Source organism: Lagenorhynchus albirostris, chromosome 1, assembly GCF_949774975.1.
Source record: "Lagenorhynchus albirostris chromosome 1, mLagAlb1.1, whole genome shotgun sequence".
Lineage (NCBI taxonomy): Eukaryota > Metazoa > Chordata > Mammalia > Artiodactyla > Delphinidae > Lagenorhynchus > Lagenorhynchus albirostris.
In genome coordinates this window covers 167,868,665-167,883,598 of record NC_083095.1, presented here as the reverse complement: position 1 = coordinate 167,883,598, position 14,934 = coordinate 167,868,665, and the positions used below count along the sequence as shown (strand labels likewise).

The 14,934-nt window shown below is 39.7% G+C and overlaps 1 protein-coding gene and 1 non-coding gene across 7 annotated transcripts in view; both read left to right on the top strand.

Moving 5' to 3' along the window:
- PRKCQ (protein kinase C theta) overlaps positions 1-14,934 on the top strand; it is a 158,103-nt gene that overhangs the window by 53,743 nt on the left and 89,426 nt on the right. For 5 of the 6 annotated variants that reach the window (XM_060159885.1, XM_060159845.1, XM_060159874.1 and 2 more), the window contains 4 exons: positions 2,004-2,064; positions 11,915-12,077; positions 13,779-13,810; positions 13,907-13,992. In XM_060159885.1, coding sequence (XP_060015868.1) covers positions 2,004-2,064; positions 11,915-12,077; positions 13,779-13,810; positions 13,907-13,992 — 342 coding nt within the window. The remainder of the gene's footprint in view (positions 1-2,003; positions 2,065-11,914; positions 12,078-13,778; positions 13,811-13,906; positions 13,993-14,934) is intronic. The other variant, XM_060159894.1, reaches the window with a different exon arrangement.
- Positions 10,702-10,809, top strand: LOC132504553 (U6 spliceosomal RNA). The gene has a single exon (XR_009534946.1). It is a non-coding gene; the product is annotated as a U6 spliceosomal RNA (small nuclear RNA).

Genomic DNA, 14,934 nt, shown 5'->3' with positions numbered 1-14,934 from the left:
TGGGATTTTTGAGACATAAGCCCTTGATCCTCATTTAACTACTAGCAACCTTCTTACATTTTCCACCTTTGCTGTTTTCAGGGTTATTTGTTAGTTCACTTTTATTTATAATGTTTAAAGGTCAACAGGTTGCTTTGGACTTATAGTTTCCCTTGCTTCTATTGCAGTCTGCTTTCTTAAAATTAGCTTCTCTATTTAAAACAAACCAAAAATGATTTTCTCAGAATTGCCTCTCACTTCCATGAACACCATCCAGTTTCCAAACAGTAAGATTTTTCCTTCTGCTTTCCCAAGATTTTCCCTGTTGGTGCGGTTATCTCCTGTTCACTCTCAAAAACATAATGGACTGTCACTTTCTGTGAATGTTGTTCTTCCAGCAGCTAACTGGTTTAATTTCCTCCATCACCACTAATTCCTGAATATCGGTATTGAATATTGGTAATATTGGTTGCAGTCACCTGGTACCAATTTTTGCCACTTCCTTTGGGACTGACCCCCTGTTCCCTTGCTCTTCTAGCTTTATTCTTGCCTCCTTATTTATTATTCCATAAACCAGAAAATAATGGTGTATATACTTGTTGTCAAAAGCACTTCTCTTTTCATTAATCTATTTAAGCTTGCATGAGAATGTGTAGATAATCAAGCAGTACAGGCTTGTCACATCATAAAATTCTAATAGTAGTGATGCTGTAACATCGACATCACTATTATGTCAGTTCTCCGAGATCTTTAAAGGTCTGGTGACAGGCACAAGGTCACCATGACCTTGAATTATTTAGCCATGATTCATATTCAATCCTGACTTTGACCAGACCCTTCTTACTATTTTTCAGTTATTCTAGTTACCCCTGGATGTAATGATCGGCAGTGCCCTGCAGTTCACCTTCGTATTCTTTTTAGCATATTTATAGTACAGTGTTACAGTTTACTATATAATCAGTAGTGGTCAGGTCGTGTCAGATTTGCCATTTTCCCCCTTATGTCACATCACATGATTTCCTGCATCATCCCTTCTACATAATGATACTGAAATATATATATGTGTATATATATTTTTAAATTTATTTATTTGTTTATATTTTCTTTTTGGCTGTGTTGGGTCTTCGTTGCCGTGCGCGGGCTTTCTCTAGTTGCAGTGAGCAGGGGCTACTCTTTGTTGCGGCGCGTGGGCTTCTCATTGAGGTGGCTTCTCTTGTCGCAGAGCACGGGCTCTAGGCGCGTGGGCTTCAGTAGTTGCAGCACGTGGGCTCAGTAGTTGTGGGTCACGGGCTGCAGAACGCAGGCTCAGTAGTCGTGGCACACGGGCTTTGTTGCTCCGCGGCATGTGAGATCTTCCCGGATCAGGGCTCAAACTCGTGTCTGCTTCATTGGCAGGTGGATTCTTAACCTCAGCGCCACCAGGGAAGTCCTGAAATATGTTTTTTTAAATCCCTTCCTCGACCAATCTAATTAAAATTTCCCTTAGCAGTGTGAAAATTTCCAGCACTTTCCAAAGGAAACAGGCTCTCTGTGTGAAAGAGAAAGGCCACTCCCATTTAATACCCGATTAACCTAGGGGCAGGTGTATTCAGGCATCCTCAAAGCAGGATTTCTCTTTCCTTCCAAAGGGAACCTACTTGTTCTCCAAGTGAGCTAGTCCCCAGCCTCCATGATTCTTTTGTCACCATCAAGATATGAATCTACCCTATTACAACTCTTAAGATAAGCTGTAGCGCAGGGCAAGGAAGTCACATAGAATCTGTTTTAGAATTTGGTTTCTTCCTTAAGGAAGTTTTGGTCTCCAAGTCAAATTAGGTAGTTGCTGAGGTGTTTTAATAAAAGAAAGCCTATGTTCACGGATGCTGTGCTAGTCTGATGATAATATGGGTAAGTTAAGTGAAAGGGAACAGGGTGGGCCCTGCGCTGGGGATCTCCTGCCGTCACCAAACCCGCCAGTTGTGATGTCATTCAACTCAGCACTTGTCTCACATTCTGACCCTTGTTTCTTTCCTTCCTTACACCAGTTAGAGCTGAAACCTCAAGGCCGAATGCTAATGAACGCAAGATACTTTCTGGAAATGAGTGGCAAGTGGCATTTCTTATTCCTGTTTGGGGGTGTGGCGGGCATGTCTCCTCTCCTTTGCAACTTATTTCACTTTGCCTTTCTGAGAGCAAAGAAGGTAGAAGCACAAGGAATTTTCTTAAAATTCCCAGTGGTGCTCAAGCATGAGTTGAATATACACTCTGTGGGGCCAGATCCATATAGAAATAGAAAACATTTATAGCATTCGTTTTTAAATGGTGTGAATTCATATGCCCAGTGCTTTTCTAGTCTGTCTGTATTTTCATTTGGGAATTTAATGTAAACACCAAAGGCTCTGCTAATGTGTTGCTCTGTGTGTACACACTGTGTATAAATGTGATATAACAAGTTGTCACACCATCAGTAGAATACAAAATAAATAAGAAACCAATAAATATTTTCTATAACACGATAGTAGCAAAATACTAATGCTTCAAGTTAGTCACCTCAAATCCTTTTAGGAACAAGGAGGGAAAAAATGCATCACTAAAGAGTTTCACTTCCATCTCACACACAGATGCCGTTCACAGAAGTTACATTCACAGGCAGTGTGCTTGGTGCCTGTGATAGCCCGTCAGTTCTTCCTGTTGCGTTTATATCCTGTTGTCAAAGTGCTGCGTCAATGGATCAAATGCTACTACTCCTAAAATCTTTTTTTTATTTAAGTATAGTTGATTTGCGATGTTGTGTTAGTTTCAGGTGTACATTAAAGTTATTCAGATATGTATATCTATTTTATATACATCACACACACACACACACACACACACACACGTGTATATATGGTTGGGGAAAAAGTTTATTCACGTTTTTCCGTAAGGAGTTGCACAAAAACCCAAACGAACTTTTTGGCCAACCCAATATATACTTTCTTTTTCAGAGCTTTTTCCCTTACAGGTTATTACAAAATATTGGGTATAGTTCCCTGTATTATACAGTAGGTCCTTGTGGATTATCTGTTTTATATATAATAGTGTGAATATGTTAAGCCCAAATTCCTATTTTTATCCCTCCACCCCCTTCCCTTTTGGTAACCCATAAGTTTGTTTTCTATGTCTGTGGGTCTATTTCTGTTTTGTAAATAAGTTCATTTGTGTCTTTCTTTTTCTTTAGATTCCACATATAAGCGATGTCATGTGATATTTGTCTTTTCTCTGTCTGGCTTACTTCTCCTAGTATGATCATCTCTAGGTCTGGCCATGTTGCTGCAAATGGCATGATTTCATTCATATTCCTATTTCATTGAGTACGTAGGAGGTACTCGATGAATGTTTGTTGAACTGTTCAGTTGGACTCACTCTGGCATTTAGAAATTCCTTTTATTTTCTTTTGGTTCCCACGCAGTGGCTATTCCAAACCTGCCCATACTCTTTGGTTGCTGAAGGTGTCTTGATCTTCTCTTACTCTTGAAGGTTGGCTTTACCTCCAGGGTAGTTGGGAGAGACTACGTCTTCTGTGTGTCTCTGCACTTTAGGATTCAGCTGCTTCGTCCTGCATCTCTTCCTGCTCTTCTGCCTCGGAGAAAGTCCCTCCCTTTCTTGGTCTCCTGGCTCTCACTCCTAGCAGTTCTGTAACATCAGTCACACTTCCACTCTAGCACCTTCAACTTTTCTGTCTTTCTTTGGTTTCTGCCTCATTGCCAAGACATACATAATTAAGCCATCTTCTCCAACCTGAAAAGAAAAATTTTTTAAATGTTTTAACCTCCATGAGTTTTTCTTTCCTTTCCTTCCCTGACACATTTCTTGAGAAAGTAGTTTAATGTATCAGTCCCTGTTTCTTCACTACTCTGTCAATTCTTAAACCCTAAGAGTCTGGCTTATATTTCAACCAATCTGCTAAATGGCTTTCTCCAAGAGAACAAATCCTCAAAACAAATGCATGTGTCTTAACCTTCAATTCCCTTGACACCTCTGTTTCAGTCAACGCTGAGAAACCCATTCTTTCTTGGATTGCTTGATGTAATATTATTCAAGTTTTCCTCTTAATTTTTCAGCTGCCTGTTCATGGCCTCTTTTGTAATTCCTTTTCCTACCTCCTAAAAAATATGGGTGTGTACTTATCTCCAAGTCTATTCTTTGTGTGAGTGCCGTGTCTTCCTGACTGGGCTATTAGCCATTCAGAATTAGGGGTGATGTCTCGTAGTTCTTTAGACCATTCAGCACAACAATTTGCTCATAGCTGGCCAGGAAATATTTGTGATTTAACTGACTACAAACAAGTGACAGATTAAATAAATAGATTGGGCGCCATTACTATAAAAGAAATAACCAAACATACAAAAACCAATGCACTTATTCAAGCCAATAAACAAACAGAAGACCAAATTACTTCATAAATAAACAGTAAATACAAGGAGAATGTTTAAAATTCTGAGTTTTTATACATTTACTTTCTTGTAATGATTGAAATGGTCAGAGGATAAAGGAAATCACAGGAAGGAGCAAGGGAATGAATTCCTTTTTAATACTCTGGCATTTTTTAAATGTACAATGTTATATTCTAATACAGACTATATTTATAAATATATAGTTATATGTAGTCTGTACTATTATATAATAGTTTATGTATTAGACTATATATAATTTTTACATAATTATATATATATATAATTTTTTTACAGTAATACAGATAGGGTTCCCAGAATAATCCACTTCCATCCCTGAATTTAAAAGTAATTTTATGCTTTATTTTATTTTATTACATCTGGATCAAAATAAAAATGAGTCAAATCTTACTGACAAATGGCCTACCATGCCAGTCCCAAGTTGTAAATTGATCTCTACACTTAAACCAGAACTTGAAGAAGAAGGCAGTTGCCTTAGTGACCCTAAATTTAATCCCTTATTCACCAAGCCTAGTTTATTTCTGACCCAGTTCCTAATAAAAAGACTTAAATTGCCTAATGAAGTATTAGGCAAAATATTCAGCCCTATCTAAGGAGCTCTTTATTAGGAAGGCTTTTTATCTGGAAGTTTGGAGTTTCCGTAAAACAGACCTGTGGAGCCCTGTGGAGAAGACTTTTGTCCTAAAATGAGTCCTGAGACTAGGCTGCATCCTGGGGGAGAGGTCTCCACCTCCATGCCCCACCTTTGTCCACCCAGTGTGTTTCTAGTCTGGCCACTCTAAGGGGTGGGGAAATTAAAGTACTTTGGCAGGAACATTTGCCTCAAGTGTGTTGTCCATTCTCTGCCATGGCTTAGCCAGGATGGAAGTAATTTAGTTTAAATATTGTGAACTCTTTTCATTTGTGAAACATGAGCCCCTTATTCTCGTTAAACCTCCATTTTTTGTATTTGGAAAAAATAAATAGAATAAGTTATCCAAGAATCTTCAAGCTACTTAAAATCATGGTTATAGGAACTATAATCATTAAATTCATTACCCTTGTTTTAGTGATGATGATTATTTTTGTTATTTCTTTCTTGTTCGCCATGTCACACTCTCTCACATGCTAGAGTTTCTATCGTGCTATTAAACCACGACTGCCTTGCTGTTGTGTGTTTTCTTTGGGCCTGGGCTTCAGCCAGTGCTGATAGTCTCACTGGTATTCTCGGAATTCTACCAGCCTTTTGGGAAGATGTCATTTGGGTATTGGGCACTGTGGACAGTTACTACCCAAAGTACCTTCACCAATATCCAGAGCCCAGGGTGAACTGAAGAAATGTGAATGCGATGATTTGATGTAGGTGACTAGGTAACATCCAGGATTACATTTTTATTTTTTTAATTGCAGTGATCTGTTCATCTCTGGCCCTTTCCACATTGACCTGTGTAATCTATGGCTGGTGCCTCTGATTACTGTGGGCCTCAGGAACCAGAGCATAAACAACTTCCCAAAGTTCTTTTGTCTTCAGAAGTCTGGCTAGCTCCCTCCTACTTTTTCTTGTCCATAAACAACCAGATACAAAGCATCCTGGGACCTTAAAAAAAAATGTCGTTTCCAACTTACTGTCAGTAACCACGTTATTCTCTAGAATTACAGGTAAAGTATTTGCCGCTTCCTGCCTTTTCTGGCTGAATCATCATTGACAGTGAATAGGAGAGGCTGGTAAATACCTTGAATGTTCTGACTTTCGTTTTTAAAAATTGAAAGAGGATATAGCTCAGTGTCATGAAAGAGGAGTGAAGGGTCAAGCCAGTAATCCAGCCTCATGGTTCCAATCCTATAACAATACACCCCCTGATAATCCTGTTATGGAATTAAGGTAAGATGCTTCGTATTGTACCAACCTTAAGAAGTACTTAGGAGAGGGCAGACAGCAGAAGCAAGAATAACTACAATTCTGCAGCCTGTGGAATGAAAACCACATTCACAGAAAGATAGACAAAATGAAAAGGCAGAGGACTATGTACCAGATGAAGGAACAAGATAAAACCCCAGGAAAACAACTAAATGAAGTGGAGGTAACCAACCTTCCAGAAAAGGAATTCAGAATAATCATAGTGAAGATAATCCAGGACCTTGGAAAAAGAATGGAGGCAAAGATCGAGAGAATGCAAGAGATGTTTAACAAAGACCTAGAAAAATTAAGGAACAAACACCTAGAAGAATTAAAGAGCAAACAAACAGATGAACAATACAATAACTGAAATGAAAAATAAACTAGCAGGAATCAATAGTGGAATAACTGAGGCATAAGAACAGATAAGTGACCTGGAAGACAGAATGGGAGAATTCACTGCCACGGAACAGAATAAAGAAAAAATGAAAAGAAATGAATACAGCCTAACAGACCTCTGGGACAACGTTAAACGCAACAGCATTTGCATTATAGGGGTCCCAGAACGAGAAGACAGAAAGGACCCGAGAAAATATTTGAAGAGATTATAGTCAAAAATTTCCCTAACATGGGAAAGGAAACAGCCACCCAAGTGCAGGAAGCACAGAGTCCCAGGCTGGATAAACTCAAGGAGAAACACACCAAGACACACAGTAATCAAATTGACAAAAATTAAAGACAAAAATTATTGAAAGCAACAAGGGAAAAATGACAAATAACATACAAGGGAACTCCCATAAGGTTAACAGCTGATTTCTCAGTGGAAACTCTACAAACCAGAAGGGAGTGGCACGATATATTTGAAGTGATGAAAGGGAAGAACCTACAACCAAGATTACTCTACCCAGCAAGGATCTCATTCAGATTCGATGCAGAACTCAAAAGCTTTACAGACAAGCAAAAGCTAAGAGAATTCAGCACCACCACACCATCTCTACAACAAATGCTAAAGGAACTTCTCTAAGTGGGAAACACAAGAGAAGAAAAGGACCTACAAAAACAAACCCATAACAATTAAGAAAATGGTTAGGGACATACATATTGATAATTACCTTAAACGTGACTGGATTAAATGCTCCAACCAAAAGACACAGGCTCACTGAATTGATACAAAAACAAGACCCATATATATGCTGTCTACAAGAGACCCACTTCAGACTTAGGGACACATACAGACTGAAAGTGAGGGGATGGAAAAAGATATTCCATGCAAATGGAAATCAAAAGAAAGCTGGAGTAGCAATACTCATATCAGATAAAATAGACTTTAAAATAAAGAATGTTACAAGAGACAAGGAAGGACACTACATAATGATCAAGGGATCAATCCAAGAAGAAGATATAACAATTATATATGCACCCAACATAAGAGCTCCTCAATACATAAGGCAACTGCTAACTGCTGTAAAAGAGGAAATCGACAGAAACACAATAATAATGGGGGACTTTATAACACCTCACTCACACCAACGGACAGATCATCCAAACAGAAAATTAATAAGGAAACACAAGCTTTAAATGACACAACAGACCAGATAGATTTAATTGATATTAATAGGACATTCTATTCAAAAACAACAGATTACACTTTCTTCTCAGGTGTGCATGGAACATTCTCCAGGTTAGATCACATCTTGGGTCACAAATCAAGCCTCAGTAAATTTAAGAAAATTGAAATCATATCAGCCATCTTTTCTGACCACAATGCTATGAGATTATAAATTAATTACAGGGAAAAGTAAAAAACACACACTCATGGAGGCTAAACAATACATTAGTAAATACCCAAGAGATCACTGAAGACATCAAAAAGGAAATCAAAAAATACCTAGAGACAAATGACAATGAAAACACGACAATCCAAAACCTATGGTATGCAGCAAAAGCAGTTCTAAGAGGGAAGTTTATAGTTATACAAGCCTACCTCAAGAAACAAGAAAAATCTCAATCTAACCTTACACCTAAAGGAACTAGAGAAAGAAGAACAAAACCCAAAGGTAGTAGAAGGAAAGAAATAAAGATCAGAGCAGAAATAAATGAAATAGAAACAAAGAAAACAATAGAAAAGATCAATAAAACTGAAAGCTGATTCTCTGAGAAGATAAACAAAATTGATAAACCTTTAGCCAGACTCATCAAGAAAAAGAGGGAGAGGACTCAAATTAATAAAATTAGAAATGAAAAAGCAGTTACAACAGACACTGCAGAAATACAAAACATCATAAAAGACTACTACAAGCAACACTATGCCAATATAATGGACGACCTAGAAAAAATGGACAAATTCTTCGAAAGGTATAACCTTCCAAGACTGAACCAGGAAGAAATAGAAAATATGAACAGACCAATCACAAGTAATGAAATTGAAACTGTGATTAAAAATTTTCCAACAAAAGTCCAGGAACAGATGGCTTCACAGGTGAATTCTGTCAACGATTTAGAGAAGAGCTAACACCCATCCTTCTCAAACTCTTCCAAAAAATTGCAGAGGAAGGAACACTCCCAAACTCATTCTACAAGGCCACCATCACCCTGTTACCAAAACCAGACAGAGATACTACAAAAACAGAAAATTACAGACCCATATCACTGATGAATTTAGATGCAAAAATCCTCAACAAAATATTAGCAAACAGAATCCAGCAACACATTAGAAGGATCATACACCATGATCAAGTGGGATTTATCCCAGGGATGTAAGGATTCTTTAATATACACAAATTCATCAGATACACCATATTAACAAACTGAAGAATAAAAACCATATGATCATCTCAATAGATGCAGAAAAAGCTTTTGACAAAATTCAACACCCATTTATGATAAAACTCCCCAGAAACTGGGCATAGAGGGAACCTACCTCAGCATAATGAAGGCCATATATGACAAACCCACACCCAGCATCATTCTTGATGGCGAAAAACTGAAAGTATTTCCTCTAAGATCAGGAACAAGACAAGGATGTCCACTCTCACCACTGTTATTCAACATAGTTTTGGAAGTCCTAGCCACAGCAATCAGAGAAGAAAAAGAAATAAAAGGATTACAAATTGGAAAAGAAGAAGTAAACTGTCACTGTTTGCAGATGACATGATACTATACATAGAGAATCCTAAAGATGCCACCAGAAAACTGCTAGAGCTAATCAATGAATTTGGTAAAGTTGCAGGATACAAAATTAATGCACAGAAATTTCTTGCATTCCTAAACACTAGCAACAAAAGATCAGAAAGAAATTAAGGAAACAATCCCATTCACCATTGCAACAAAAAGAATAAAATACCTAGGAATAAACCTACCTAAGGAGGTAAATGACCTATACTCAGAAAACTATAAGACACTGATGAAAGAAATCAAAGATAACACAAACAGTTGAAGAGATATACCATGTTCTTGGATTGGAAGAATCAATATTGTGAAAATGACTCTACTACCCAGAGCAATCTACAGATTCAATGCAATCCCAGTGGCAAATTACCAGTGGCATTTTTTACAGAACTAGAAAAAAAATCTTAAAATTTGTACAGAGACACAAAAGACCCCGAATAGCCAAAGCAGTCCTGAGGGGAAAAAAACGGAGCTGGAGGAATCAGACTCCCTGACTTCAGACTATACCACAAAGCTACAGCAATCAAGACAGTATGGTGCTGGCACAAAAACAAATAGATCAATGGAACAGGATGGAAAGCCCAGAGATAAAGCCATGCACCTGTGGTCAACTAATCTGTGACAAAGGAGGCAAAGATATACAGTGGAGAAAAGACAATCTCCTCAATAAGTGGTGCTGGGAAAACTGGACAGCTACATGTAAAAGAATGAAATTAGAACACTTCCTGACACCATACACAAAAATAAACTCAAAATAGATTAAAGACCTAAATGTAAGACCAGACACTATAAAACTCTTAAAGAAAAGCATACAAAGAACACTCTGTGACATAAATCACAGTAAGATCTTTTTTGATCCACCTCCTAGAGTAATGGAAATAAAAAACAAAAATAAAGAAAATGGTACCTAATGGAACTTAAAAGCTTTTGCATAGCAAAGGAAACTGTAAACAAAACGAATAGACAACCCTCAGAATGGGAGAAAATATTTGCAAACAAATCAGAGGACACAGGATTAATCTCCAAAATATATAAACAGCTCATGCAGCTCAATATTAAAACAACAAACTACACAATCCAAAAATGGGCAGAAGACCTAAATAGGCATCTCTCCAAAGAAGACATGCAGATGGCCAAGAAGCACATGAAAAGCTGCTCAACATCACTAATTATTAGGAAATGGAAATCAAAACTATAATGAGGTATCACCTCACACCACTTAGAGTGGCCATCATTCTACAAACAACAGTGCTCACTTCGGCAGCACATATACTAAAATTGGAACAATACAGAGAAGATTAGCATGGCCTCTGCACAAGGATGACGAATAAAGACGCAGACCTACTAGAGAATGGACTTGACGACACAGGGAGGGGGAACGGTAAGCTGGGACAAAGTGAGAGAGTGGCATGGACATATATACACTACCAAATGTAAAATAGATAGCTAGTGGGAAGCAGCCGCATAGCACAGGGAGATCAGCCCGGTGCTTTGTGACCACCAAGAGGGGTGGGATAGGGAGGGTGGAGGGAGGGAGACGCAAGAGGGAAGAGATATGGGGATATATGTATATATATAGCTGATTCACTTTGTTATAAAGCAGAAACTGACACTCAGTTGTAAAGCAATTATACTCCAATAAAGATGTTAAAAAAATCAAAAAAATTAAAAAAAAAGAAAATCTACAAACAACAAACGCTGGAGAGGGTGTGGAGAAAAGGGAACCCTCTTGTGCTATGGTGGGAATGTAAATTGATACAGCCACTATGGAGAACACTATGGAGGTTCCTTAAAAAACTAAAAATAGAGCTACCATATGACCCAGCAATCCCACTACTGGGCATATACCCTGAGGAAACCATAATTCAAAAAAACACATGCACCCCAGTGTTCATTGCAGCACTATTTACAATAGCCAGGTCATGGAAGCAACCTAAATGCCCATCAACGGATGAATGGATAAAGATATACAATGGAATATTACTCTGCGATAAAAAGGAACGAAATTGGGTCATTTGTAGAGACACGTATGGACCTAGAGACTGTCATACAGAGTGAAGTAAGTCAGAGGAAAACAAATATCATATATTAACATATATATGTGGAATCTAGAAAAATAGTACAGATGAACCTATCTGCAAAGCAGAAATAGAGACACAGATGTAGAGAACAAACGTATGGACACCAAGTGGGGAAAGTGAGGGGTGGGGTGGGATGAATTGGGAGATTGGTATTGACATATATACACTAATATGTAAAAAATAGATAAGTAATAAGAATGTGCTGTGTAAAAAATAAAATTTCAAAAAAAAAAAAAAGAAGCACTTGGGGTTTGCTGGTCTCGATGCTTGTCTCATTCCTCATCAGTCTCTTCCCTTCCCCATCTCCCCCAGCCCCGCTCCCCCAAGCTCTGACAGTCACATGGCAGAATGTCACTCTGTCCCCTGTCCTCTTCCTGCAGACACAAAGGACATGAGTGAATTCGAGAACGAAGGCTTCTTTGCTCTGCACCAGCGCCGAGGAGCCATCAAACAGGCCAAGGTCCACCACGTCAAGTGCCATGAGTTCACGGCCACCTTTTTCCCACAACCCACGTTTTGCTCCGTCTGCCATGAGTTTGTCTGGTATGGTAACTCAGCATTGCACTCCAAGCTTCAAGTTATGCATTCTGTCGCATCTTCTCGATCCACCAGGTCTGGCATGCCCCACCTTGGGGAAGTGTGCCGGAATAGGAACCACCTGAGAGTTTCCAGTGGCCTCACCTGGATGGAGAAGGTTCAAAGGGTGTGACTCTCTAGAACATTTTCATAATATAACTCCTGTAGAGCCAGGAAACCAGCCTCCTTAAGAAAGGTTCCAAGGACTTCAGTTTCCAATTAAATGGGAGGCTTATGGGGGTGAGCGGGAAGGGAAGGAAAAGGAGAGATCTTTATCGTAAGCACAGTTTTACAGCCAAAACCGCCACCAGCTCAACAGCCCAGCCGTGCTGCTACTAATGTCTGCAAAAGGCAACACTTGCCCGTTGGAGCTAATGGGTTTCAATGTTTACAAGGCTCTTGGGTGTCTTAAGAGCCCTCAAACGGAGAGATTGGTTCAACCCTCAGTAAACACACAGCGAAGGCTATGGGGGAGTGGAGACTTGAAATGACTCCTATCTCTGGCCTAAGCCTCCTCGCCTCTTCTGGGGTGTTCTCTCCTTAACCCCTGTGTAACCAGGGTATCCAGAGGTCAAGTAGACTTTTGGTGGATTTCCATCAACTGTCTTCATCTAATGACTTGAACCTCCTTCCTTTCTAAGAGTGAATGTTACTCAGGCTTCGGTCTTAAGCTTGAGAATTCATTAGTTGCACATATTTTCAGATACTCAGAAAAAGGAAATAAAATGTTATAAAATGTTATAAATGTAGATATCTTTGCTTATCTGTACTGAGCTTAGTAAGACATTGAATTTTTAAGCGTAGACGTGGAAATTTGCTACCACGATCCCGTGATCCATTTTTTAAAATATTAATTTAAAAATTTCTTTCTTTTTTTGGCTGCATCGGGTCTTAGTTGTGGCATGCGGGGTCTTTTGTTGAGGCACGCAGGGTCTTCCGTTGCGGCACACGGGCTTCTCTAGTTGCGGCAGTGTGCGGGTTTCTCAGTAGCTATGGCATGAGGGTTTTCTCTTCTGTAGTTGTGGCGCGCGGGCTTAGTTGCCCTGCGGCATGTGGGATCTTAGTTCCCCAACCAGGGATCGAACTCGCGTCCCCTGTATGGGAAGGTGGATTCTTTACCACTGGACCACCAGGGAAGTCCGCCCCCCGCCCCCCGGCTCTATCCATTTTTGGTCAGGCATTTTTATCTCTACATGTTTGTTTGGAAAATATGCAAATGGAAGGGAAATCAACAACTCCTCATTTATCTAATTATCAGACTTTTCACAAAGCAGGTTAAAATAAAAGCACAGGGCTTCCCTGGTGGCGCAGTGGTTGAGAGTCGGCCTGCCGATGCAGGGGACGTGGGTTCGTGCCCTGGTCTGGGAAGATCCCACATGCCGTGGAGCGGCTGGGCCCGTGAGCCATGGCCGCTGAGCCGGCGCGTCCGGAGCCTGTGCTCCGCAACGGGAGAGGCCACAACAGTGAGAGGCCCGCGTACCACAAAAAATAAATAAATAAATAAAAGCACATGTTAACACTCTTGGCTAATAATAGACTAGTGCTTCAGATCAGAAAATGCTCTGTGATGGCAGAAAGCTATGGGATCTTGTTCATCTTTTAAATGTTTTTTCTACTACTGTTGACTCGAAGGTCCATATAAATGTTCAAACATGTGCTTTATTGCAGGGGTCTGAACAAACAGGGCTACCAGTGTCGACGTAAGTCAGAAGGATTTCTTTTGTATTATCGTCATTCTTTTCGTTTAGTTGTCCCTTAACTTCTGAAAATCTCAAGCTGTAGTCATTTCTTTTCAGAATGTAATGCAGCAATTCACAAGAAGTGTATCGATAAGGTTATAGCGAAGTGCACGGGATCAGCTATCAACAGCCGAGAAACCATGGTACGGATCTAGATTCCTCTCTGTCTGAAATACGATGATTTTATCCTGACATTAAATTTTACAGCCCGCTATTTCTTGTTCCTAATGCCTGAATTTGAATGCTTATATTTTTCCTTGCACACCCTAAAACCCTTTCCTCTCCAGTGGTGATGGTTACTGAGATCCAAAACTAGGGGATGAATGAGAGAGCACAAGAAGAATTTTAATGATTCTATCTTTTCCAGAAAAACATCACAGAAAGGTGGCCAGAAAGCATAGTTCTGATCAATTATGTGAGAACGACTCCTGTGGCATCTACAGCTAGAAGTGACAAAGAGTAGAGGCAATGGTTATAAAATGCAGATGTGAGCATTGACAAGGGAGGGTAACAGATATGTAATTCTTATATTGAGAGGCAAGTATTTCTTTCAGAATGAACTTTGAGATGTATCATCTGGGGGCAAGTTAGACTTTACTCTGTGGGAGAGGGAGGCAGATGGAGCTGCAGAGAGAGAGAGGCAACCAAAGCAGTCAGTCTTGGCAAGAAGGGAAGAGGTCCAAAGCCACATGGACATGAAACTCTGACGGACAGGAAGGAGTTGGAGAGATGGTTGTAGATGAAGGTAGGCTTGTAGATTTGGGGAAGGACAGATGAGGGAGCTTCCCTTAGATGACTTAGGTCCTCGATGAAGTCTGAGGACTAGGGGAAGAAAGAAGGCAGCAAGTGTCTTTGAGGAGGAAGAAGGAGCTGTAAAATAATTATCTCATAGATGGCAGGGCAAGGGGATTCAAGAAAAGCAGCAGGATTGCCAAGCACAGTTGCAAGTCCATTTGAGTTTGAGGGCAGCCATCTCCCGGGTGTGTGATTTTCTCCAGCAAAGGGGTAGGCAAAGAGACAGCAGATCGGTTGGGTTTTTCCAGAGTAGAATGTCTTTTAAAATTTAGAGCCAGAAGGGGATAATC